General features: G+C 38.0%; 1 protein-coding gene across 1 annotated transcript in view; it reads right to left on the reverse strand.

Annotated features, from left to right (window-relative positions):
- STRBP (spermatid perinuclear RNA binding protein) overlaps positions 1-24,226 on the reverse strand; it is an 88,516-nt gene extending 64,290 nt beyond the window's left edge. The window contains exons 1-2 of the mRNA XM_006834743.1: positions 24,039-24,226; positions 11,427-11,647 (exon numbers count right to left, since the gene is read on the reverse strand). Of these exons, the coding sequence (XP_006834806.1) occupies positions 11,427-11,647; positions 24,039-24,041 (224 nt within the window). The 5' untranslated portion in view covers positions 24,042-24,226. The remainder of the gene's footprint in view (positions 1-11,426; positions 11,648-24,038) is intronic.
- Positions 24,227-27,047: the final 2,821 nt, after the last annotated feature.

The raw sequence follows: 27,047 nt of genomic DNA on the forward strand, positions 1-27,047 counted from the left end.
GGTTGGGGAATCTAGTTCACCCCTGGCTGGGGGCTTCTGAAAAATGACAATCTTGAAAAGTCAATGGACTCACACCCAGCCTGAGATGGCGGCAGTAACATTTACAGAAAACTATAAAGTGATGTAAAGATAGAAGAAAAAAAAAAAAAAAAAACACATTTGAAAAAAAGTGGCCCCAGTGTAGGGAATTATTTCTTATTAAGAATGGAGTCAGTCACCTTTGATTCTTTTTTCTGTATCCTTATCCAATCATGTTTTCATTTGTCCAAATACAATTTGCAGTTGTTGTTAGGTGCCATTAAGTTAATTTCTACTGCATTGTTGTTGTTACAGCAATCAAAATATCTTTCCCAAAGGCACTACTCAAGTATCACTCCTTAAATATCATTTCCCTTGGTTTCCCAGTGGACACTTAAGACACAAAGTATGTTGTTGTTGTTGCTACTGTTGTGTGCCGCCATGTCAATTCCACTAATAGTGACCATATGATAAAGGAGAATTGTCAAACAAGGTTTCCCAGGTTGTAATCTTCACAAGAATAGATTGCCTGGTCTTTTCTTCCATGGAAACAGTTGGGTGGTAAGGTTAGGTTCAAACAACTGACCATGCAGTCAGCAGCCAAGCACTTAACCATTGTCACCTTGGCTCCTTAAGACACATAATACACTGGGAGGAAAGGAGCCCTGGTGGTATAGTTAGCTAAGCATTAGGCTGCTAACTGTAAGGTCGAAGATTAAAACCCACTGGCTGATTCACAAAAGAAAGATGGTGTTATCTATTCTATAAAGATTCAGAGTCTTGGAAAACCCTAAGCAATAGTGCTACTCTACCCAATAGGATAGCTGTGAGTTGGCGTGGACTTTATGGCAATTTTTTTAGGATTTTTCCTTGTTCATATCCTAACTCTGTCACTTACTGTGTAACTATGGGCAAAGTACAAATGGACTTCTTTGAGTTTCTTTCCTCACTTCTCGAAATAAGACTCAAAATGAGAAGAAATAGCTGCAAACAACATAAATAATCACAAAATGGATTGTATAAAATACAAATCCACAAAAATTTAAAGTTGTTAAAAATGAAATAGAATGCTTTAAGAAGGATACACTAGGCAATAGTTAGCAGACATGGACTGGTACTGGCCATTTGGGAACAGATAATCATACAGTGTACTATGCTAGGTATAAGAAATTGAAGAACAGTTTCCCAGTCATCTTAAGAAAACAAAACAAAACAAAAAAACATTTTAAGATTTATCCTGAAATACAGCATTATCAGTGACAGGATTCACCTCCTCAAAGTAGATTTGATCTTAATGATGTGGATGGAAGAAAGATTTCTGGACCTTCATGTGCTGACTAAATAGAACTCAAAATGAGAAGAAACAGCTGCAAATATCCACTAGCAGTTGGAACACAGAATGTACAAAGTATGAATCTAGGAAAACTGAAAGTTGTCAAACAATGAAACAGACCATATAAAGACCAAAAACCTAAGCATTAGTGAGCTGAAATGAACTGGTACTTGCCATTTTGAATTTGCAATTATATGGTTTTGAAATTGAACAAATTGAAGAGTAATGGCTTTGGATTCATCCTCAACAAGAAAACTTAAAGATCAATCGTAAAGTACAATGCTACCTATGATAGAATAATATTCATATGCCTACAAGGAATATCAGTTAATACCACTATTATTAACTGATATTAATCACTAAGCCAAATCACTAAGCCAAAAAGGATGAACCTGAAGAAATCTATCCACTTCTTCAGACTGAAATGCATCAAACTAGCAATCAAGATGCATTGATAATTACTAATGATTGGAATGAAAAAGTTGGAAACTAAAGAAGAGGAATCAACAGTTGAAAACTATGGCCTTAATGACAAATGTAAAATTCATTATAGAATTTTACAAGACCAATGACTTATTCACCTCAAGTTCCTTTTGTTTTCAACAACATACACATGACCCTCACAGATGGAACACAGGAAACAAACTAACTAACTCTGTGGGATGAAATGACACAGAAAAACATTATCATTAGACAAAACAAAGTCAGGGGATGATTGTGGAACAGACCATCAACAGTTCATGGCAAGTTCAGGTTATAGCTGAAGAAAATTAAATCCATGAGAGTAACACTACCACCTTAAGTCTATCCCAACTGAATTTAGAGACCATCTTACGAACAGATTTGATGCATTAAACACTAATGACCAAAGACCAGAAGAGTTGTGGGATGGCATTAAGTTCATCATACAGGAAGAAAGCGAAAGATCATTTGAAAGACGGGAAAAGAAAAAATCACAGTAAGTGTCATTTAAAACTCTGAAATTCGCTCTTAAGCATAGAGAAGCTAAAGTGAACAGAAAAAAAGGGGAACTAAAAGAGCTGAACGAAAATTTCAAAGTGCAGCTCAAGAAGAAAAAGTCAAGTATTATTATAATGAAATGTTCAAAGACCTAGAGAGTTAGAAAAACAAAACGTAAGAATACACTCAGCATTTCTCAAGCTGGAAGAACTGAGGAAACAATTCAAGCCTTGACTTGAGATAATGAAGGAATCTACACACAAAATATTGAGATGACACAGGAATCATCAAAAGAAGATGGAAGATTACGAATATACAGAGTTACTATACAAAAAAAAAAAAAACCACTGGTCTACACTCAGCCATTTCAAGAGGCAGCATATGACCAAGAAATGATGTTATTCAAGGCAATCAGTTAAGTCCCTTCTGTACAAGATCCCCTCCAAAACTGAAACTCAAAGAGAACTCACCAGCAGGCATATAAGCATGCTGGTGACCACATTGGTATACTGGTGAGTGGAAGTCGGGGAACAGCAGCAATGAAGATATGGACTGAGTCTGACCACGTTCCACAGACTCACGTCGACCTGGAGATGAGAGAAAAGAGTAGAGGCTGGTTGGTCGAAAGTGTGGTGAGACCTAGGGACTCCTGAGCCTATGGACAAGGGCCAAGCCACAGAGGGCTAGAGCTAAGAGTGAAGTGTCCTGCTGATATGAAGTGAGGGAAGATGCAAAAAAATGCCCAATCTTGCAGATAGTACCCATCTGACCTAGCTTAGATGGCTTGATGATCAGAATTCGACTAGAGGAAGATAAAGAAATTTGATAAAGTAAACAAGTGTAAATTGCTATAACTAGGTGACCACGTTCAACACCGTTAAGGAGAAGTGAGGGAAAAACAGCAATGAAGCTGTGAGCTAAGCCCTACAACATTCAATAGATTCCTGTGAACCCGGTGGAGACATGGTTGCCCAGCAGTGTGGCAAGACCTGGGGACTCCTGGACCAAGAGTCAGTGACATAGCCACAGAGGACTAGAATGGAGAGTGAAGCATCCAGCTGATAAGAAGAGAGGACATATGCATAAGAACACTCCACTTGCAGATAATACCCACTTGACCTGGCTTTAATGACTGGATGATCAGAGCTCAACCAGAAGAAGAAAGAAGAGGAACAAAAAAGAGTAATCTGATACAATTTGATGAACTTGACCTACACCTATGGATGCAGTAGCTCTAAAGAGGGAACAAATCTTTACAGCGAGGATCATCTCCACCCCCTTTCCCCTCCATACACAGAGTAGACAGGGATAGGCAACTTGGACACTGGCTACCCAAAATGGGGAGTTACAAAGGCAAGAAGTGACTGGCTTACAAGCTTTCAAGCAGAAGCCTAGATACAGAGGGCGTGGAGGAAGGTAGCATCTCCACTGAGTAGTATCCAGTATGTTTGGGTGGTGCTAACAAAAGGAGATGGGGATAGGTCTCCTGTGGTATGATGGTGAATAATTGTTATCAGGACTGACTGAAAGGGTTGGAAACATAAAGGTAGACATTTTGTAGCAAAAGGAGGGGAGTGACTGACTATGCAGTTCAGGAGCTGTAGTCCCTGGAACCATCAAGGGAGAAGAGCGGAGTGCGAGACCCTACCCAGAGAAGCAGTGACACCAGAGATGGAGGCAGAGACGATGACAAGGAGAGATGGAGCAGTTGGGGACTCTAGACCAAGAGGGGGAGAGGGACTGTGTGCTGATGACCAGGGGGCAGGTTTGCAGGGTATACCCTTTGTTTGGTTGATGATGCATGGAGGGGATTGTAACCACAGCAATGAAACTATATACAATAGGATGGATGTAAAGCTAATGTTCTCCCATGTAAATTATCACGTAATTCACAATAAAACATTTTTAAAAATTGCTGTAACTTAAGGAACGTGACCTATACTTACGGATGTGGTGGCTGTGTGCCATGGAGTCGGTTCCAACTCATAGCGACTCTATACAGGGTTTCCATGGCTGTAAATCTTTATAGAAGCAGAAAATCTAACCTTTCTCCCACAGAACAGTTGGTAGTTTCAAACTGCTGACCTTGAGGCTTGCAGCTGATTTGTAACCACTACGCAATCAGAGATCCTATACTTATGGATACAGTAGCTCAAAAGAGTCTTCACATCAAGGATCAAACCTATCCCCTCTGTATACAAGGTTGATAGGGATGGGCAACTTATACGTTGTTGTTGTTAAATGCCATTGAGTGGGTTCTGACCACTAGCGACCCTATATAGGATTTCCGAGGCTGTAACTTTTTATAGAAACTTAGACATTGGCTACCTACAAAGGGGGGGAGGGCCAGCTATAGAGGCATGTAGTGACTGGCTTACAAGTTTTCAAGAGGGAATTTAGTTTCAGAATATGCAGGGGAAAATAGAATACCCACTGAATAGTTTTCATCCTGTCTAGACGGGTCTGGTAAAAGCAGATGGGGAAAAGAGTCTTATGATTTAATAGTGAGTAATTGTTATCATGACCAATTGCAATCGTCACAGCTGCAAAGGTAAAAGTTTTGTGACATAAAGTGGGGAGTAGTAAATCTTACATTCCAGAACAGAGGACCCTAGGACCATCATGGGAGAAGAGCATGAGTGGCATGTGGGACCCTATTCAGAGAAGCAGTGACACCAGAGATGGAGGCAGAGGTGATGACATGGAGAGAGAGCAGTTGAGGACTCCAGACTCAAGGAAAGAGCAAGGCTGTGTGCTGGTGGCCAGGAGGCAGGTTTGCAGAATGTGCCCTTTGGTTGTTTAAATGATTATACATTCTTGAGTGTTTTTGTGTACATCAGAAAAAAAAAAAAAGTATTATAAAACAAGTGACTCAATTATAGGCAATTACTCAAAATCAAGAATTAAACAATTAACCACCTGTCATCTAGTCAATTCTGACTCATGGCTACCTCATGAGTTTCACAACTGTGAAATATAGAGTTTTCCATGGATGTGATCTTTCAAAAATCTGTCAGACAGTAAAAAGTATTGCTACTAGAATTTTAGTTCATACATGCACAGGTTTACTCCAAACACAACATGTTTAAATGTATCTCTTGTGATCGGTGGGTGACTGCAGACAAGTTCTTTCAGGAATACACTTGTCTTAATCTCGATAGGGTGCCCCTCCAAAAAACAAAGTTTACAAGATAGTGGCTTCCGAAGGGATGTGTTAGTCCAGTGACGTTCAGAGAAGTCAGCTGAGAGGATTATGGTAACTGTTTTCTGAGACTACAAAGGGATAATCTTGATTAATTTTCTTGAACAATATAATCATGGGGGCTTATTAGAAAGCAGTTGTAAGAAAATAAAAAACTGCATTGGTGAGAAAAGGCCAGGAAAGTTGTGCCAAAAATGTTTTTTTTCAATCACGACAATGCACTTGCTCATTCTTTTGAGAGTAGCAAGGGCTGTCCTATGAGAATTTTGTTAAGAAACCTTACCCCGTACACACTATATACACACACTGGTCTTACCTCTTCAGACTTCTTTTTGTTTCCCAAACTCAAAGAACACTAAAAAGGAACAAAATTTGAGTTCCTCAATGCCAAAATTGCCATTTTGATGTAATGTAAATCAAAAGGCATGGAACTCTTTGGGGAAAGATAGTTGTTGTTGTGAAGTGCCACTGAGTCAATTTTGACTCATAATGATCCTGTATACGGTTTCCAAGAAGCGGCTGGTGAGTTTGAACCGCTGCGAGATAGAAATATCGCCTTCAACCCCACATGCAGGATATGTTTGCAAACAATAGCTCCACATTCTGACATCTATTTAATAATGGTTTCTTTATTATGAATGTGTATAACAATAACTTTTGACTTAGCATTGTAGATCACAAGATCATTCCTCTGAGGCAGCTCTCGGTGGATTCAAACCACCAACCTTCCAGTTAGTAGCTAAGTGTTTAACCATTTGTGCCACCTGGAGGCTCCTACAAATCATGGGAACTTACAACTTCTGTATCGTTGTACCCTTTGTAATGCGTCATAAGATCCATACATTACTTAAACATAGTTTTGTTTTTTGAAGATGTGCCTACCTGCTGAAGAAAAATTCAGGACAGAATCAATCTGTACTCCTAAAGTTACTTACCATATGGGAAGAATCATAAGTACTCAACATGAAACTGTTACAAAAAATGGAAAGATTCTGCATCAACAATCAAGACAACCACAAATATAGCTTATTTAAAAATCCAAACCTAAGTGTATGGCACTTAAAGCACAGTGATCTCATCCAGTTAAGCAAAAGTCTAAGGAATGCCTTCCAAAAGCCTACCAGCCTTGAGAAGAAACAATATTAGAAAAAAGATTTATTAGAAAGGCATGAACTTGCACCAAGGTACAATCTAAATCTAAATAATAGAGTGCATGACGTGCATGAATAGTTAACCTGCAATGGAACTCAGGTATATAGAGCCAGACAGATTACTGGATACTATTATTAACTGACACAGACCCCAAATTTACCTATTAATTCTCAAACCATCATATATATTTGAAAAGGATTGAATTACTGCCAAGGACCTTAAAACTGATAAGAATTTGTGTAGATATAATGTACAAAATTGTTCAACAAAATTAACAAAACCAAGGAAGTATCTGCTTCAGCAGAAAACAGACACTGGTGATATGTCTGAAGATGAAAATGTTATACTATATTTCACTGATGAAAAAGAATTTATCAATACTTTCCCACTATTCTTTATCTACTTTATCACATTGACTTAGAATTGGAAACTGAAGGAAAAACCCCTGTAACCTCTATTCCCCATTAGTAATGTGCTGAAATCTATCAATACAGAACAGTCGATGAGTGTCATATTCCAAACGAAGTTATACATTTATCCCATTCATGGTAACATTCCTGAAACCTGTAACTTTTAAGATTGTTGTTGCTGTTGAGTGCCGTCAAGTCAACTCCGACCCATAGCAACCCTGTATAGGGTTTCCAAGGAGCAGCTGGTGAGTTTGAACCGTCAACCTTGCAGTTCAAATGGCTTTGCAGTCTGGCGCATTAACCCACAGCACCACACTGGCGTAAAAGGTATCATTCCCCTTCAGTTTCTTCATCTCACTAATCATCACTATTATCTTTAACCTTCAAAACCATCTCTGTCATGTGCCACCAATTTGATTTTGATGAACAGCAAACCTGTATGACATAGTAGTACTGCTCCATGGATTTCCAATACTGTAGTAGTCTTGGTGTGGCACTGCAGGATAAATTGAACAAACCCACCAGCCACTCTTTACAGAGTCGGAACTGATTCAATGACACTTAACAACAAATCTTTGCAGGAGTAGTGCCGGTGGCACAGTAGTTAAAGCGCTCAGCTGCGAACCAAAAGATTGGCAGTTCATACCCACCAGGTAACTCCATGAGAAAAAAATTGTGGTAGTCTGTTTCCCTAAAGATTTACACCCTTGGAAGCTATATGGAGCAGTTCTACTCTGCTCTATAGTGCCACTATGAGTCAGAATTGACTTTATTTTCAAAAAAAAGAAACTAGTTTTTTAAAAATGTTTTATTTTGAATTATGTGATAGTTTACATGGGAGAACATTAGCTTGACATTCATCCTATCCTATATTGTTTCATTGCCATGGTTACAATCTCCTCTATGCATCATCAACCAACCAAAGGGTATATCCTGCAAGCCTGCCCCCTGGTTGTCAGCACACAGCCCTTCTCCCTCTCTGGGTCCAGAGTCCCCAGTCCCAGTCTCTGCCTCCATCTCTGGCATCACTGTTTCTCTGGGTAGGGTCCCACACACCACTCTTCTCCCTTGATGGTCCCGGGGACTTCCGCTCCTGGACTGCAAAGTCAATCACTCCCTTTCTGTTACAAAACGTCTACCTTTACATTTCCAACCCTCAAGTCAGTCCTAATACCTATTATTCTGTATTGTACCACAAGAGACCTACCCCATCTCCTTTCATCAACCCCATCCAGAGAGACTGGATACTACTCCGTGGAGATTCTACGTTCTTCCATGCCCTCTGGATCTAGGTTCCCTCTTGAATGCTTGTAAGTCAGTCACTTCTTGCCTTTGTAACTTCACATTTTGGGTAGCCAATGTCCAAGTTGCCCATCCCTGTCTACTCTGTGTATGGAGGGGGTGGAAATGATCTTCGCTGTAAAGATTTGTTCCCTCTTTTGAGCTACTGCATCCATAGGTGTAGGTCAAGTTCATCAAATTGTATCAGATTACTCTTTTTTGTTCCTCTTCTTTCTTCTTCTAGTTGAGCTGTGATCATCCAGTCATTGAAGCCAGGTCAAGTAGGTATTATCTACAAGTGTGGGTATTCTTATGCATATGTCCTTCTCTTCTTATCGGCTGGACGCTTCACTCTCCACTCTAGCTAGTCTTCTGTGGCTATGTCACTGACTCTGGGACCAAAGTCTCCAGGTCTTGCCATTTTGGTATTCAAATCAGTTATAGGCAGGAGACGGACTTACAAGCTTTCTATGGGGATATTTCTGGCTATTCCTTTCTGTCCTGCTCAAGTGTCTATTTTATAATGGTATGCCAGGGAGAAACCAAGATTCAAAACACAACCAAGCATCTTAACATTATTTCCCCATTCCAACCATGTCTCAATCCGTTATCCCAGAGCCCTGTTGTTCCAAGGTTGTGCACACATCATTATTTACCTCTGTCCCACTTAGCCCATGCAAACCTGCCTAATTGTTTTCCCATCCGCCTTGTTCTTCCATTGTATTGCCCCCCTCCCTAGCCCCCAAACTATCCTGTGTCTATTCACTACCCTGTGCTCCACCTTCCCTTCCGTCCCCTCACCCAAACTCCCTACTTCCCATATCCCTGTAACCAGCAAACAATTACCACCGCCGCCTTAGTATAGGTTCTTTAACTTAGTCTTTTACAGTAGGGGTCTATGTAGTATTGCTCCTTTTGTGACTTATTTCACTCAACATAATGTCCTCAAGGTTCATCCATGTTACTCGGTGGCTTGCAGCTTCCTTGTTATTCTTCAAGGTAGCACAATATTCCATTGTGTGTATGTACCACAGTTTGTTTATCCATTCTTCAGTTGATGGGCACTTAGTCTGTCTTCATCTTTTTGCTACTGTAAATAGTGACGGCAGTAACCTTTACAGGAGTAGTTCACCAGGTCTTTTCTCTCACATAGCCACTGCTGAGTTCGAACCACCAACATTTTTTTTTAGCAGCACACCACTTAACAGTAAGTACACCACCAAGGCTCCTTTAACCTTTAGAATACTATGATTGCTGAAGAGTCTGATTTCTTTCCATTAGGACTTTATTCACTCCACAAATAAACAATAAGCATTTATTATAGGCCAGGCACTACAGTCCTGGTGTGGCAATGTAGGATAAGCAGTGGACCACAAGGTCAATTTGAACCTCAAGGTCAGCAGTTCAAACTTAGCAGCTGCTCCTTGGGAACCCTATACATAGTAGCTGCAGAGTCCTGATGTGGAGCTGGAGGGTAAGCACTGGACTGCTAACCCTCAAGGTGAGTGGTTCAAATCAACCACCCACTCCTGGAATAACCCACCAACCCCTTTTTTTTGAAACCCTACACAGGGTCACTACGAGTCAAAACTGACTCAATGTGCTTACTACAACATGCTAAATGGTGGGAATCAAGAAGGTCGACACAGTCCATGCTCTTAGAGAGGTTATGATTTTGTAGGGGACACAGAAAAGAAAAATATAATATGCTTAAGTAGTTGTCTAACAACATAACACTAATAAGTTATAGATAGAAATTGGAGATCTAGCTGGCTTTAATATCTATTTCCTTAATATCACAAACATAATCTTTTCTAATACAATTTTATCTAAATCAGTTTGAAAATGACTTGGCTACTTACAAAGAATAAATCACTTCATTAAATTTTACTACAAATACATATTTTCATGCAAAAACCATCTTAGAAACTAGAGTTTTAAAACTGACCAGAACTTGAAAACTAAACATTATTTTTCAAGCGCATGGTATCTGTGTCAAACTTTGTGCTAAGCATCAGAAATAAATTAGTTAAATAACAAAGTATAAAACTTACTTTCTAGAAAATTACTACCATATTGCAAACATCTATACACAAGGATATGATGAAACCACTGTAGAGGTGGCCCACTGGGAATATGGGAAGAATTGTGGGAGACAGATGGGTGAGAGGGAGTAAGCAATACTGTACTAAGTAAAACTGCAGCAGCATAGGCTGGAGCGGAAAGGACAGGACAAATATGGAGGTGACGAAACAAGCGCTCAGAGTATGAATGGGGTATGGAGGGATAATGACTTCTGAGTTGACCTTTAAAGAATGAACAAAACTTTAACAAAAGCAGCAAAGGAAGAAGAACATTATAGGCAACATGAAACAAATCTGGGAAATGTTAAGCTTCAGTGGTAACATTCAATGATGACTTCCCTTTGTAAAGAAACTTCAAGAACAAGTAAGCTAAATGAGTTGCCCAAAAGCACAGTCAGAAGCAATAATGGGCAAAACATTTGAGCATCCTGATTCCTGTTCCAAGTTTAGTACATGTTCTCTTTTAAAAAATAACCATTAAAGCATTTTCCTACACTCTTTCTCCTAAAATAAAAATTTAAAACACCTCGATCAAAACACTAATATTTAAGACTTAGGAGATTGTGGCACTGTAAGTTAATGCGCTGAGCTGCAAAGTCAGTTTGAACCACAAGGCCGGTGGTTCAAGCTAACCAGCTGTTCCCTGGAAACCCTATACAGGGTCACTATGGGTTGGAAACAACTCGACGACACACAACAACAACAAAACAATACAGGAAAAGGTGACATATCATCTTCAGACACAAAGATTTGAAAGGGCTTGGTATATTCCCAAAAGGATATCTAAGGAAGTCAATCTTCTTTTCTGGCTTTGTTCACTATTCTTTTCTTGCTTTCCTTTCATATTATCTCAAAAAGAAATCCATATAACATTTATTTCCTTATTATAGGCATATTATGAGACAACCCAAAGAACACAATATTACACTTAATTCAGGCCCTCATAACCTGACAGCAAAGCATCACAAAGGTCAGGTCACACTCACTTGGAATAGTTTTCTACAGCCTCATCTTTCTTCACTTCTGTCTCACCCTCTGTTTTTATGCCTTTATTTGTTTCATCCAGCCAATCTGAGACATGTTTAAGAGCACACTCAACAGTAGACACCATATTCTGAACAGCTTCAAGTTCCTCTGGTGATGGGTAAATTGTTGAATGTTTCACCATAACATGGCGGTCATCATTGGCAAAAGATCGAATAGATCTCTGAAAGAAGAAAAATTATTACTTCAACAAAAGAAATGCTACCCAAAAATAAATTACATAAAAATGTATCTAAAGTCTACTAACATAATTATGAAATAGTTAATAATGAACTAATAACAATTATTCAGGAATGGGAAGTATTTAGAGATCCTTCATTCATTTTTTTGTCATGGTTTATCCAAGTTATACTCAGCATTACATATACGCTTAATTTTGGCTGCACCCCCGCTTCAGGTGTTCTGAATATCACTTCAAAAAAGTCACCCATATCACACATCATCAGTGAAGAAAGACACTTTCTAGCTTCAAGGGAATGTCTAAAACTGCATGAAGTGACTCAGGACCCAAACTGCTGAAGACTTTTCCATCTTTAAAAACTGAAATTTCATAATAGTAATCATATAAAATACCAAGTTAAATTTAAAAAAACACAGGAAAATATGCATATTACTTTAGAATACAGTTTACTATTTGTCATTCAACCTTTGGTATAAGGTTCTATTTCTTAAATAGATTACTGGAAGACATTCCAAAATCCACGATAGGAAAAATACATAGTATAAAAAAAATCAACTTCCCAAGTTAACCTACAGATTTATTATAGTCTCAAACAAAATTCCCTCAGGATTGACTTACCTACTTAAAACTCAATAAAAATAATTTGAAAGCTCATATGGAGAAAAAAAAAATCAATAAGAATATTAAAAAATATTCTACAACGATGGGTGGTAGTACCATTATAGTAAAGCAATGTATCAAAGAAAAAAAGCAGTAGTTAAAATGACATGCCTGCCCAGAATGAATGGCATAAACTACAATGCAGAAATAGAATAAATTTCATAAGAATTTAATAGAATAGATTATTCACACTCATAAGCCACATATCACAAAACATTTAACTATTTCAAGATTTATAAAAACCATGAAGATATTTGTATCAGCACACAGCAAAATAAAGATAACTTGATGAGTTTTCCAAAAAGCCAAAAGTATTAATTATCAAGGTTGGTTTACAGGAGCTTTACTTACATGAATTTACGTGCTAGTAAATGGAAAACATAAACATTTTGTTTTAAAGTCCATAATGAAAAGTAAAAACACTGGCAATCCTTTCTTGGTTTTGCCCTTTCTGTTTCCGATGTCACTATTTAAAATCATATACCTTTGACAACTAGCAAATTAACACTGTGATAAAACACTGTTCCCTATAAAAAGAAGCAAAAAAGTATATCTGCAAACCTTCAAACCCCCATCATTATATAAATAAAGAACAAAAATTATTAGGAAAGCTCCCACCCTCCACCCCACCCCAGATGAAAAAAAACAAAACACCCATCTGTTCTATGGCCAGTTTTCTAACTGGAGTCTCATTTCACAAACAAAACCAATTTTTAATCACTTAGTAAGATCAAAACAAGAAGAATCCTATAAGGGGATTTAACAAAAGTTCATGGAAAAATTCCACTGTCTTTTCATTTCATTACTACATTAATATTTTGAAGATCCCTCATATAAACAGTTGGAGATACTAGGTATTTGGCTAGACCTATGCACAAGCTGAGTTCATCATGATAAAACAAAGGTGATAGAATTATTGGTAGTAGAAAGAAAAAAAAGGACAGCATCCTAATTACCCAGATAAGCTTCAAATGATTTTTAAAGTTAAATATTAAAAATTAAATTGGAAGAACTAAGCAAGAAAAACAAAGTTCTCAAATTGGAGAGCTAAGATTGAAAGCAACAGAACAAACTGGAAAAGCTAAATGAATTGACTTGTATAAAAGTATGAAATTTCTACACTGAAAAATCTAAAGAAAAAACTAGTATAGGAATTTCCATCCTGGTGTAGAGCCAAAGGATAAACACTTGACCTCAAGATCGATTTGAACTGCAATTTCAGTGGTTCAAAGTAAAATTCAACTAATTTCAGTGGTTCACACCAGCCACTCCTTGGAAACCCAACACAGGGCCTCAATAAATCAGAACGGACTCAAAGACATGGCAAAACAATGACAAATGGAGTCCTGGTGTGATCCTGTAGGATAAGCACTACACTACTAACCGCAAGGTCAATGGTTTAAACTCACCAGCTGCTCCTTGGAAACTTTACACAGGTCAGAAACTTTACATTAATCAGAACTGACTTAATGGCACTTAACAATAATAACATGACATGTAATAAGGAACCTTTTTGGCACAGTGGTTAGTTATTTGACTACCACAGGCAAGGCGGTTATTCTAACACACCAGCCTCTCCAAGGAAGAAGGATGTGGCAGCCTATATCCATAAAGATTTAAGGCATTAAGACAGTTCTACTCCACCCTATATATAGTATCAGCCTTCAGTCCAGAATGGGCTCACTTGCTATAGGTTTGGCTTTTTGGTTTTGATTTATATGGCATTATATTAATGCTGCTGTTTAAGTGTAGCCAAGTTGGTTCCAACTCATAGAGACCCTTTACAAAATTCCCTAGGCTTGTAAATCTCTGCAGGAGCAGAAAGTCTCATCTTTCTTCCACACATCGGTTGGTGGGTTCAAGCCACCAACCTTGCAGTTTGTGCTTATCATATGACACCCACCACCTGTTGTTGTTTTGTTTTCATTAGGTGCCATCCAGCCAGTACCAACTCATGGCAACCCTATGCACAACAGAACGAAACACTGCCTGGTCTTGGGCCAACCTCACAATCGCTGCTACATCTAACCCCATTGCTGCCACCACTGTGCCAATCCACCTCCTTAGGAGTCTTCCTCTTTTCCTCCAACCCTCCACTTTACCAAACATGATATCCTTCTCCAGTGACTGGTCCCTTCTGAAAATATGTCCAAAGCATGAGACACAAAGTCTGGCCATCCTGGCTTCCAAGAAGCACTCTGACTGTATTTTTTCCAACACATATTAGTTTGTTCTTTTGTCAGTCCGTGGCAGTTTCAATATTCTGCTCCAACACCATAATGCAAATGTAGCAATTCTACAATATTCCTTATTCACTGTCCAACTTTTGCATGCATATGAGGTTATGTAAAATACCATGGCTTGTGTCAGGAGCACCTTAGTTCTCAAACCTTTGCTCTGCAACACTTTAAAGAGGTCTTGTGCAGCAGTTTTGCCTAACATAGTATGTCATTTGATTTCTTGACTACTGTTTCCATGAGCAAAATGAAGTCTTTGACAAGTTCAATCTTTTCTCCACTTATATGGGTGTTATTTATTGCTCCAGGGGTGAGGATTTTTGCTTTCTTTACATTGAAATGCAACACATATCGAAGGCTGTGGTCTTTGGTCTTCATCAAAAAGTACTTCAAGTCCTCTTTGCTTTCAGCAAGCAAAGTTGTATCATCTGCAAATCACAGGTTGTTAATGAGTCTTCCTCCAATCCTAACGACACGTTTTTCTTCATATAACCCAGCTTTCTCGGAATATTTGCTCAGCATACAGGATCAGTAAGTATGGTGAAAGAATACAACCCTGGCACATACCTATCCTAATTTTAAACCATTCGGTATTCCTTTCTTCTGTTTGAACAAACTGCCTCTTGGTCTATGTACAGGTTCCTCATGAGCACAATTAAGTGTTCCAGAAAACTCATACATGACAAGGCTGTCCATAGCTTGTCATGATTCACAAAATTTAAGTCTTTGTGTAGTCAATAAAGCACATCTTTCTGGTAAACATCTTTCTGATATTCTCTGCTTTCAGCCAAGACCCATCTGATGTCAGCAATGATATCTCTTGTTCTATGTCCTCTTCTGAACTCAGATTGAACCTCTAGAAGCTCTCAGTCAATGTACACTTGCAGTCATTTCTGTAATACCTTTAGTAAAACTTTACTTTCATGGGATATCAATGATATTGGTCTGATGATTTAGGCTTCCGTTGGATCACCTCTCTTTGGAAAAGGCACAAATATGGGCCTCTTCCAGTCAGTTTGGCCAGGTAGTTCTCTTCCAAATTTCTTGGCATAGATGAGTGAGTGTTTCCAGTGCGACATCAGTTTATTTAAAGATTTCAATTTGTACTCCATTAATTCCCAGAGCCTTGCACCTAGGACTTCTTCCATTAGTACCGCTGGCTCTTGATCATATGCTACCTCTTGAAATGCTTGAATATCGAACATTTCTTTTTGATAGACTGTGTATTCTTTTCATGCTCTTTTGATACTTTCTGCACTTTTTAATATTGTGAAGAAGCTTCAAGAACAAGTAAGCTAAATGAGTTGCCCAAACACACAGTCAGAAGCAATAAGATCCATATAACATTTCTGCCCCTCATTTCATATGGATATTTTTTAATTAAGTTTTTACAATAATGGTCTTATGTAATATTTGTCCTTTGTGACTAATTTCACTCAGCATAATGTCCTCAAATTTTATCCAGGTTATGTGGTGGTTTGAAGCTTCCTTGTTATTCTTCAAAGTAGCATAATATTCCATTGTGTGTATGTACCAAAGTTTGTTTACCCATTCTTCCATTGATGGACACTTAGGCTGTCTCCATCTTTTTGCTATTGTGAACAGTGTTGCTGTGCACATTGGTATTGGTGTGCATGTATCTACTCGTGTTATGGCTCATATTTATTGTGAATATACACTAAGTAGAGGAATTGCTGGATCATATGGTATTTCTATTTCCAACTTTCTAAGGAAGCGCCATACTGTTTTTCCAGAGTGGTCTGACCATTTTGCATTCTAACCAACAATGTAGGAGGGTCCCAGTCTCTCCACATCCTCGCCAACATTTATTGTCCTCTGCTTTTTTGAACCTCACTGTTATTGCTGGTGTCAAATGATATCACATTGTTGTTTTGATTTGCATCTCTCAAACTGGCTAATGATCATGAGCATTTCTTCATGTGTTTGTTGGCTGCCCGAATCTCTTCTTTGGTGAAGTGTCTGTTCATGTCTTGTCCCTTTTTTTAATTGGGTTATTTGTCTTTTTCTTGTAGAAGTGCTACAGTTTCCTATAGATTTAAGAAATTAGTCCCTTCTCGGATTTGTCATTACAAAAGACTTTTTCCCATTCTGTGAGCTCCCTTTTTACTCTTTTGGTGAAATCTTTTGATGCACATAACTTTCTAATTTTCAGTATCTCCCAATCATCTATTTTGTATTCTTTTGTTTGTAAAATTTTCACAATGTTTGGTAGTCTTGTGTGTGCCCTGGATTAGAGCCTTTAATTTGGTCCCTATTTTTTCACTGATGACCTTTATAATTCAGGTCTTTAATTCATGCTGAATTGGTTTTTCTATATGGTGTGAGATGAGGATCTTGTTTCAATCTTTTGCATAGTAATTTCCAGTTCTGACCGCACCACTTGTTGAAGAGAATACCTCCTCCCCATTCAATGAACACTGGCCCTTTGTCAAAGATCAGTTGGTTGTATGTGGATGGGTTTATTTCTGGATTCTCAGTTCTGTTCCATTGATCTATATACCTTTCAGTTTACCAGTACCAGGCTGTTCTGACCACTGTAGCTACATAGTAAATTTAGAAATCATGGAGTGAGAGGCTTCCAACTTTGTTCTTCTTCTTAAGCAGTGCTTTTTTCTTCTTCTTCTTAAGCAGTGCTTTTCTTATCCTGGGTCTCTTTCCTTTACATACAAAGTTGGTAATTGTTTTTTCCATCTCTTTAAAGAATGGTGTTGGGATCAGGATTGGGATTACGTGGTATATGTAGATTGATTTGGGTAGTGTTGACATTTTCACACTGTTAAGTATTCCTAACCAAAAGCATGGTATATTCTTCCATTTTTGTAAGTCTCTTTTGGTTTCTTGTAGTAGTGTTTTGTAGTTTTCTCTGTACCAAGTCCTTTGTTTCTCTGGTTATATTTATTCCTAAATATTTCATCCTTTGGGTGGCTGTTCTAAATGATATTGCTTTCCTAATTTCATTTTCAGCACTGTCATTATTAATATAGAGGAATCCAACTGATTTTTGTATACTGATCTTGTACCCTGCAACTTTGCCAAATTTTCCAATAGGTTCTATCTAGTAGGGTTTTCTTTGCTGAGTCTTTGGAATTTTCTATGTATAAGATATCATCTGCAAATAGTTTTACTTCCTCTTTACTAATTTGGATACTTTTAATTTCCTATCTTGCCTTACAGCTCTTGCTAAGACTTCCAACACAATACTGAATAGGAGTGGTGATAGAGGGCATCATTGTATGGTTCCTGCTAGCAAAGGGAAGTATATCAGTTTCTATCCTTTGAGAGTGATGTTGGCTGTTGGTTTTGTACATATGCTCTTAATTACGTTAAGTAATTTCCCTTCAATTCCTACTTTGTTGAGTGTTTTTATCAGGAATGGATGTTGGATTTTGTCATACGCCTTTTCTGCATCAATCAATATGATCATGTGGCTCTTTTCCTTTTTTAAATTAATATGGTGGACTACATTGCTTATTTTTCTAATGTTGAACCATCCTTGCATTCCTGATATGAATACCACTTGGTCATGATGTTTCTTTGTTTTTATTTTTTATGTGATATTTAATTCTCTTAGCTAGGACTTTGTTGAGAATTTTTGCATCTATGTTCATGAGGGACACTGGTCTATAATTTTCTTTCCTAGTGATGTCCTTCCCTGGTTTTGATATGAGGGCTGTTTGCTTCATAAAATGTATTAGGAAATTTTCCATCCTTTTCTATATTTAAGTAGAATTGGTGACAGCTCTTCCCAAAATGTTTGGTAAAACTCACCAGTGGAGCCACTTGTACCTGCACTTTTTTGGTTGGGTACTTTTTGATGACCTGATCAGTTTCTTCCTTTGTTATATATAGGTCTGTTCAAGTTTTCTGCTTCACTTTGTGTAAGTTTATGTAGGTTGTTGTCTGTTCTTGTTGGTTCTCAGTCCAAAGAACTCCCTTTAGGATGTTTTGAAGTATTGGGTTGGCCTTGACAAATTCCTTAACTTCTGTTTATCCTGGAATTTTTTATAATACCGTTGTATTTGATTGACAGCTTTGCTGGGTAGACAATTCTTGGTTGGCAGTTTTTTTTTTTTCTTCAGGGTTTTACATATGTCTCCCTATTGCCTTCTTGCTGTATGGCTTCTACTGAGAGATCACTGCTTAATCTGATTTGCTTGCCTCTGTAAGTAACACTTCTCATTTCCCTAGCTGCTTTCTGGATTTTCTCCTTATCTTTGATTTTGGAGAACTTGACTACGATTATGTCTTGGTGATTTTCTTTTGGGGTCTACCCTTCCTGGGGTTTGCTGAGCTTCTTGAATGCTTATCTTTTCATTTTTCAGGTTGTTAGGGAAAATTTCTCCCAGAAGATCAACTATCTCCTCTGCAGACTTCTGAGATTCTTCCTGTGCCAGAATACTAAGTAATTCTCAAGTTATTCCTCTTCAGTTGTCCCACATGAATCTAAGACTTTTTTTCAGATTTTTTATCCTTTTTCTGCATGCTTTTCTATTTCACCAGTATTGAGAGATTTGTCTTCCAGTTCACTGGTTCTGACTTACATCTCTTCAATTCTACTCCTTTGCCCTTTTAGTGTATTGTCCATTTCTGATATCTTATTATTCATTTCTGATATCTTATTATTAATCATTTGGACCTCTTTTTGCAGGTTTTGAATTGTTTACAGTGCTATTTCTATCTTATTTGATTGTTCCTGTAGCACTTTTTGACTTCTTCCTTATTTTCTCAACCCCTCTGTGGAGCATTTGGATGTACCTCAATATCATTCTCCTGAATTCCAAAGCCTGCCCTCCTTTCAATGGAAAGTCTGGGTCTACCTGAAGTTCATCATTTGTTTCAGTTACTCTATCTTGTTTCTGGACATGTGCCAAAACAGTCAGTTGTTTGTTGGGCATCTTCAATAATTAGGTGTGTTTTCAATAATTAGATGAATATATGCTGATGTAATTATTGAGCTTCCCGATTGTCTTCAGGTGGATGTGATCAGGGGATGGGCTTCCCTTTTCACTTTTTTTATTACTCAACTAAGAGTAACTGTAGCAGGTGTTGGCGGTCTATCTAGTGTATAGCAGCTGGTATTGGCTCTTGCCTGGATGGTGGGATTTTACAGAGTGTGATTGTAGCTTGGCTATATGACCACAATTGCTGTCTCTTCTTGGGTAACATAGGGAGAGAATGAGCCCCCTGAAGGTAAAAGGGGGACCAAAAAACAAAACAGCAACAGCAAAAGAGAAAAAAAAAACTATAGTTTTTAATTGCATAAAAGAAAAGAAAATTTGTAGCAAAATAGAAGTATGACTTTAACACCCCTCTCTCAGCTTCTTGCCTTCAAGGACACCTGAGAAATTTCAAGATGTTACTGTTGCTCCTTATGACCTAACTCAGGATTTAATTTTCAGACTGTTTCCTTTTTTAGTCTGTCTCTCTCCTACTCCACAACCACATTCAGGACTTTTTCCTAGTGATAAACAGTTCAGGGCTAGCTGTAAGCTGTAGCCATTCTGGGATACTGTTCTGTTTTAAGCAGTGCCTTCCTCCTTTGCAGTGGTCTTCACTGAGTAGATCCATCACCATGTGTAGTAGAACTCTCCAAGGGTGAGGGGTGTCTACTCTCTCAGGCACCCCCTCTAATCACCAGAGTGGAGATGCACAGAGAGTGAGAGACCAATGAACAGAGGGAAGGAAAAAAAAAAAAAAGAATTCCCACACCTCACACCTTTATCTCCAAGGATCAGTCAGACCTCTGTGGTGGGAATACTCCTCTGATCCTTCAGCGGCTCTGTCACACCCAAGATGGCCATTTCAGGAGCAGCTGGCAGCTACAGGTCAGAAAACTCCACCTTTATTGCTTCTGCTATAGATTCCACTGGCTATAAGCCTTTGAACTTCCTAAATATTTCTTTATATGTAGTTCAGAGTTCTGGGACCATCTTTTGAACCTGCTTTGTCCAGTATTCTGTGTTACTGCTGGCAGAGGTCTGCACTGCCATCCTCCCTAATCTTCCATTAAGACAACATGCTTTTTTTTCTGCCACCCTGAATCAACTGGATGATGTCCTCTAGGAGCTGGTGGAGAATGGGATAGCTCAGTCACTGCCAGCCTTCACGAAGGCCCCAAGGGCTGAAATATCTCTAGGTGATTAAGTATAGACACCCAGAGGTACTCTCTCTGGACAGCTGAGAGGCCCATATGACATTTACTTCCTTATTATTGGCATATTATGAGGAAACCCAAAGAACACATTATCACACTTAATTCAGGCCCTCATGACATGAAATAAAGCATCACAAAGGTCAAGTCACACACTCACTGAGAACAGTAAGTAACTCTAGCCTCACCTTTTTCTTTTGGAATTTGTATTCCATCTATTCCCAGTGCCTTTATTCCAATAGATGGAATCTATATTCCATCTAGTCCCAATGCCTTGTTCTTTGTCAATGACTTTAAAGCACCTTGGACTTCTTCCTTCAGGATCATTGGCTCTTGATCATATGCTACCTCTTGAAATGGCTGAACATCGACCATTTGTTTTTGGTACAATGATTCTGTGTATCCCTTCCATCTTATTTTGATGCTTTCTGCATCATTCAGTATTTTGCCCATAAAATCCTTCAATACCACAAGTTGAGATTTGAACTTTTTCTTCTTCAGTTCCTTCAGCTTGAGAAATGTTGAGCGTGTTCTTCCCTTTTGGTTTCCTAACTCCAGTCCTTTGCACATGTAATTATGTTTGACTTTGTCTTCTCAAGATGACCTTTGAAAGTTTCTGTTCAGCTCTTGTGCCTCCTCACTTATTCCATTTGCTTCACCATCTGTACACTGTAAAGCAAGTTTCAGTCTCTTCTGACATTCATTTACTTCTTCCTTGTCTTCTTACTGACCTTTTGCTTTCTTCCTGGTGTTATGTGCTTGATGTTATCCCACAACTCTTCTAGTCTTTGGTCTTTAATGTCTAGTGTATCCAATCTGTCCTTCAGATGATCTCTAAATTCAGGTGGGATATAACCAAGGTCATAGTTTGGCTCTGGGCTTGTTTTACTTTTCTTGAGTTTCAGCCTGAATTTGCATATAAGATTGATGGACTGTTCCACAGTCTGCCCCTAGATTTGTTTTGGCTGATGATACGGAGGTTTTCCACTGCCTCTTGATTTCTGTGCACTCCATATGGTAGGTCCACATGTACAGTCATCTTTTTTGTTATTTTAAAAAGGTATTTGAAATGAACGAGTCACTGGTTTTGCAAAATTATATCACGTGATCTCCAACACTGTTTCTATCACCAAGACCATACTTTCCAACTACTAATCTTTACCTTTGCTTCCAACCTTTGCATTCTAGTCACCAGTAATTATCAATACATCTTGATCACATGTTTGGTCAACTTCAAACTGATGAAGCTGGTAAAATTCAATTTTGTCATCATTGGCTTTTGTGGTTGGTGTGTAAATCTGAATAATAGTGGTATTAACTGGTCTTCCTTGTAGGCATATGGATATTATCCTATCAAAGACAGTGTTGTACTTCATGAACGATCTTGATATGTTCGTTTTGATGATGAATTTGACACCGTTCTTATTCAAGCTATCATTCCTGGCATAGTAAACCATATGATTGTCAGATTCACAATGGCCAATACTAGTCCATTTCATCTCATTAATGCCTAGGATATCAATGTTTATGTGTTCCATTTCATTTTTTACAATTTCCTATTTTCCAAGATTCATACTTTGTACATTCCATGTTACAACGATAAATGGATGTTTACATTTATCTCTTCATTTTGAGTTGTGCTCCATTAGCAAATCAAGGTCCTGAGGGCTTTACTTCATTCACGTCATCACTATCAACTCTACGGTAAGGAGGCACCTCTCCCCTAGTCACATTTTGAGTGTCTTCCAACCTCAGGAGCTCATCTTCCAGCACTATATCTGGCAATATTCTGGGCCTCATCATTATATTTACATATCCAATAATCTAGTGCTTAACATTGTTCTTGTGGCGCTGTGGGTTACTGCAACAGACTGCAAAGCCGTTTGAACTGCAAGGTCGGTGGCTCAAGCTCACCAGCTGCTCCTTGGAAACCCTATACAGGGTCGCTATGGGCCGGAATCGACCCGACGGCACTTGACAACAACAGTGTTCTACTGCTAGTCCTAAAGTTTTTGGAAGTAAACTGTCTGGTCTCTCCTCCTTCCTAGTCTGTCTTCATCTGGGAGCTCAACTGAAACCCGTCCATAATGCGTGACCCTGCTGGTATTTAAAATACCCACAGCATAGCTTCCAGAATCAAGCAACACACAAGCCATCACATTACAACAAACAGACAGATGAGTGGTAGATCACATATGTAACAGATAAATGAGCTGAAGAGGCAGGCAATTCATTTGGGAGGAAAATATGTAAAAGTGGGTTTTTTCTTATCACATCATAAAACGAAATATAACAGAGAAATGTCAACATTTCTTTCCCACCATCTAGTAGAACATCTATATTAGTAGAACATCTTCTATAAACAGCAAGCCAACTAGTTCTTAATCCTTAGCACAAATGGTAGTTTTAAATCAAATATCACTTCAAGAAATACCACCAGATTTTCTAAACATACTGATAATTAATATATCTGTGCTTTTCTCACACTTAAAAAGTCTGTTTAAATCTTTTCTCACTTTATACAAAAAAACAAAATTCACACAACATCCTCCATAACCAAAATACTGGAAAAGGGGGGGGGGAGGGGGGAAGACCAGCACGTTTTACCAATCAAAACTTAGGCACCAGTAGTTAAGAGCATCATCTAATATCACAAATTTTAAATCCAAACTCTCCAACAAACAGCAAGGTTTCTTTAATGTTCACACAATACAGGATCTTATTATTTTAAAATCATTTGAAGAGTGACATATTTCAGTTAAACACTACTACATTTTGTAAACTCCTATTACACTCTTATCATTAATGACAATATTGATTTTGGATTTTTAACTTTAAAGGGAAAAATTGAAAATTTTTTTGAGAGAAACGATATAATTTTGTACTAAAGGTTACCTTATAATTTGTATTGGTTTGCTAATGCCAATCATTTTCACTTTTTATTGTGAATTGAATGACGGTTTAAAGAGCTTATCATCAGTTTTACATCCAACAAATCTTATACTTTGTTTCATTTCTAATACCAGATTTATTAGGGAATACTATTCATAAGCACTCCCCTCCTTTGTTTTTAGTACTTTATGGCCTACAGGCTCATGGAGCTCCATCTTGTGGTATAAAGGGATCAAAATAAATCTGAGCTCATTTGCTTTGCGCAAACAATGAAGTGCTATCTTTATCTGAAGTACCAGAGCCAAAAATTAACACCATTGTTTTGCATTTGCCTTCACTGTTAACACTGTTAACGATTTTATACTATTGAAATCTTTCATAACTAAAATCAGGAAATATAAAAAAAACCTACCATGATTTTCTATAGTATTTTAGTTTCTTTTTACGATCCTTTCCTCTCTTTCTTGTCGTCTTCACTAGACACTGTTTTGTGTGGCAGAACCTCCTCATAAGCCTGAGTCCCCTGACAACTCAGAGTCAATAGGGCAGGGATGTTTGGAGACTTTTCTATGGAATACACCTGCAAGAAAAGAAGAAAAACATCTTTTCAAAAAAGCTAATTTACAATTTGTTTCAAATCTTGAGTGTGGAGCCCCTAATAACATGCTGATTAAAAAGAAACAAACTTTAGAAGGAAATTATATCATTTCAAACAAAAGTTAACATATCCTTTGAAGGACTGAACCCAAGAACCTACTACGTAAAGTTAAACCAAGATAGCATGGAAAGAAAAGGTAATCTCCCTGGTAGCACCTGGCTGACTTGCAATCAAGGAGCTAAATATATGAGCAGACACAGATTCACTTAAGTCGCACCATACAGAAAAGGTATTAATACTATTTACGGCAACAGTGTGGAATTTAAATATCAGGTTTTCAATTAGAAATTGGCATTGGTTAGACCTGCCTGAAAATTAGGAGAAACAGCTGTCACATCCATTAATAATCAGAACATGGAACATACAAAGCATGAATCTAGGAAAATTGGAAGTTTTCAAACATACACTTGATCTCATAAACATCAATATCCTAAGCATTAGTGAGCTGAAATGGACTGGTATTGACCATTATGAATCTGACAATCATATGGTTTACTATGCCACGAATGACAAACTGATGAGGAATAGCTTCACATTCATCATTTTAAAAAAAGGAAAGAGAATTTCAAGATCTTGAAATATAATGCTGTTTGTGATAGGATAATATCCATAAGCCTAAATTAAAGACCAGATAATACCACTATTATTCAAAATTATGCACCAACTACTAAAGCCAGTGATGATGAGATTGAAGAATTCTACCAACTTCTTCAATCTGAAACTGATCAAGCATGCAATCAAAATGTACTGATAACACCGGTAATTAAAATAAAAAGGATGGAAACAAAGAGGAAGGCTCAGTAGTTAGAAAATATACCCTGGTGATAGAAATTATGATGGAGATCCAATGAAAGAATTTTTCAAGACCAATGGACTTATTCATCGCAAATAACATTTTTAAACAACATAAAAAGACTAGTAGTACATACATGGACCTCACCAGATGGCATACACAGAAATCAAATTGGCTACATCTATGGGTAGACACAGTGGAAATGCTCCATCTCATCAGCTAAAACGAAGCCATGGGCAGATTGTGGAACAGACTATCAATTGTTCATATGCAAGATAAGGCTGAAGCTGAAGAAAATTACAAGCAAAGGAGAGCCAAAACATCACCCTGAACACATCCCACCAAAATTCAGAGATCACCTCAAGAACAGATTTGATGCATAAGACACTAATGACCAAGCCACCAAACTGACAGACGAGTGGTGAATGGCTAACTTGGTGGGCAAAATTCTGGCCTTGAAGTTCAAACAAACAAACAACAACAACAACAAAAATCTCAATTTGGAAATTTACTAGCTATGTGACTTTAACTCTGAATATCATTTAAATTATTTGACTATCAGTATCCTTATCTGTAAAATGAAAACTACTTATTAGCTATGTGGCACTGTAGGATAAGCAAGGTCAGTATGAATTACGAGGTTGGTGGTTCAAACTCACCAGCCATTCCTCGGAAACCCAATACAGAGTTGCTCTGAGTTGGAACAGACTCGATGGCAGTTAACGACAATATTTATGGAACTCATATTACATGCCAGGGACTGTTTGAAGAACTTTTAATACACAACTTATCTAATCATCAAGAATCTCAATTACTGTCTTCATTTAACACATAAGAAAACTAAAACCTAAAAAAAAGTTAAATAACCTAATTAAAACCACAAAGCAAGTAACAGCAGAGCCAAAATTCAAATCCAGATTCAAAATTAATATTGTTTTGGCTCTAAAGTGCCTACACATACTTATGGTAAGGGATATACTTAAACCATTTCAAAAAAAACATGTCTATGCAAATTACTGTGGCCAGACAACACTATGATTATTACTATGCTGGAATGTGTAACTTCAGGAGGACAAAGGTGGAAGCAAAGATACCATTAAGGAGTTTAATGAGATAATGCTGGTGAGAAATAATGAAAGTTTAGGCAAGAATGCCCACCACCTAGGAGGTAAGGAAAGGATCAGAATCTGGATACAATCTAAAGTTAAAACTGACAGAACACCTTCTTAAACTGAATGTGGGATATAAGAGGACAGGAAGCACAAGTATAATTTCAGATTTTTGCTTTAAGACAATAAAAGGATAATGATGTAAGCAACCAAATTTCAGAAGGTGCAAATGAGAAGATTTGGGGAGGGAAATCAGGAATTCTTATTTTGGACATGTTGAGCTTGAGATACTTATTAGATACATAAAATGTAGCTAAGTAGCCCTGATAGAACAGTGGTTATGCTCCCAACTTCTAACTTGAAAGGGAAGATTCAAACCCACAGCCACTCCTTGGAGTGTGGCAGTGTGCTTCTGTGAAAATTGTTGTTAAGTGCCACTGGGTCAATACCAACTCACAGTGTTTCCGAGGAGCAGCTTAGGGGCAGTTCTACTTCTATGTCCTACAGGCATACCCTGTTGTGTTGTTGTTAAGTACCGTCAAGTCGGTTCCGTCAAGTCGGTTCCGACACATAGCGACCCTGTACTGGGTTTCCGAGGCTGTAAATCTTTACGGGAGCAGAAAGCCTCATTTTTCTCCCGCAGAAATGCTGGTAGTTTCGAACTGCTGACCTTAAGATTTGTAGCCCAATTCATAACCACTACGCTACCAGAGCTCCTTAGGCATATCCTAAGTCAGGTTTAATATGTAGTCAGTTGTAGATATATAGCTAAGTTCAGGACAGAAGTTTGGATTGTTGCTAAATGCTGATGAGTTGGTGTCAGCTCACAGCGACCCTGTATAGGGTTTCCGAGGAGCAGCT

Source organism: Chrysochloris asiatica, unplaced genomic scaffold, assembly GCF_000296735.1.
Source record: "Chrysochloris asiatica unplaced genomic scaffold, ChrAsi1.0 scaffold00014, whole genome shotgun sequence".
Lineage (NCBI taxonomy): Eukaryota > Metazoa > Chordata > Mammalia > Afrosoricida > Chrysochloridae > Chrysochloris > Chrysochloris asiatica.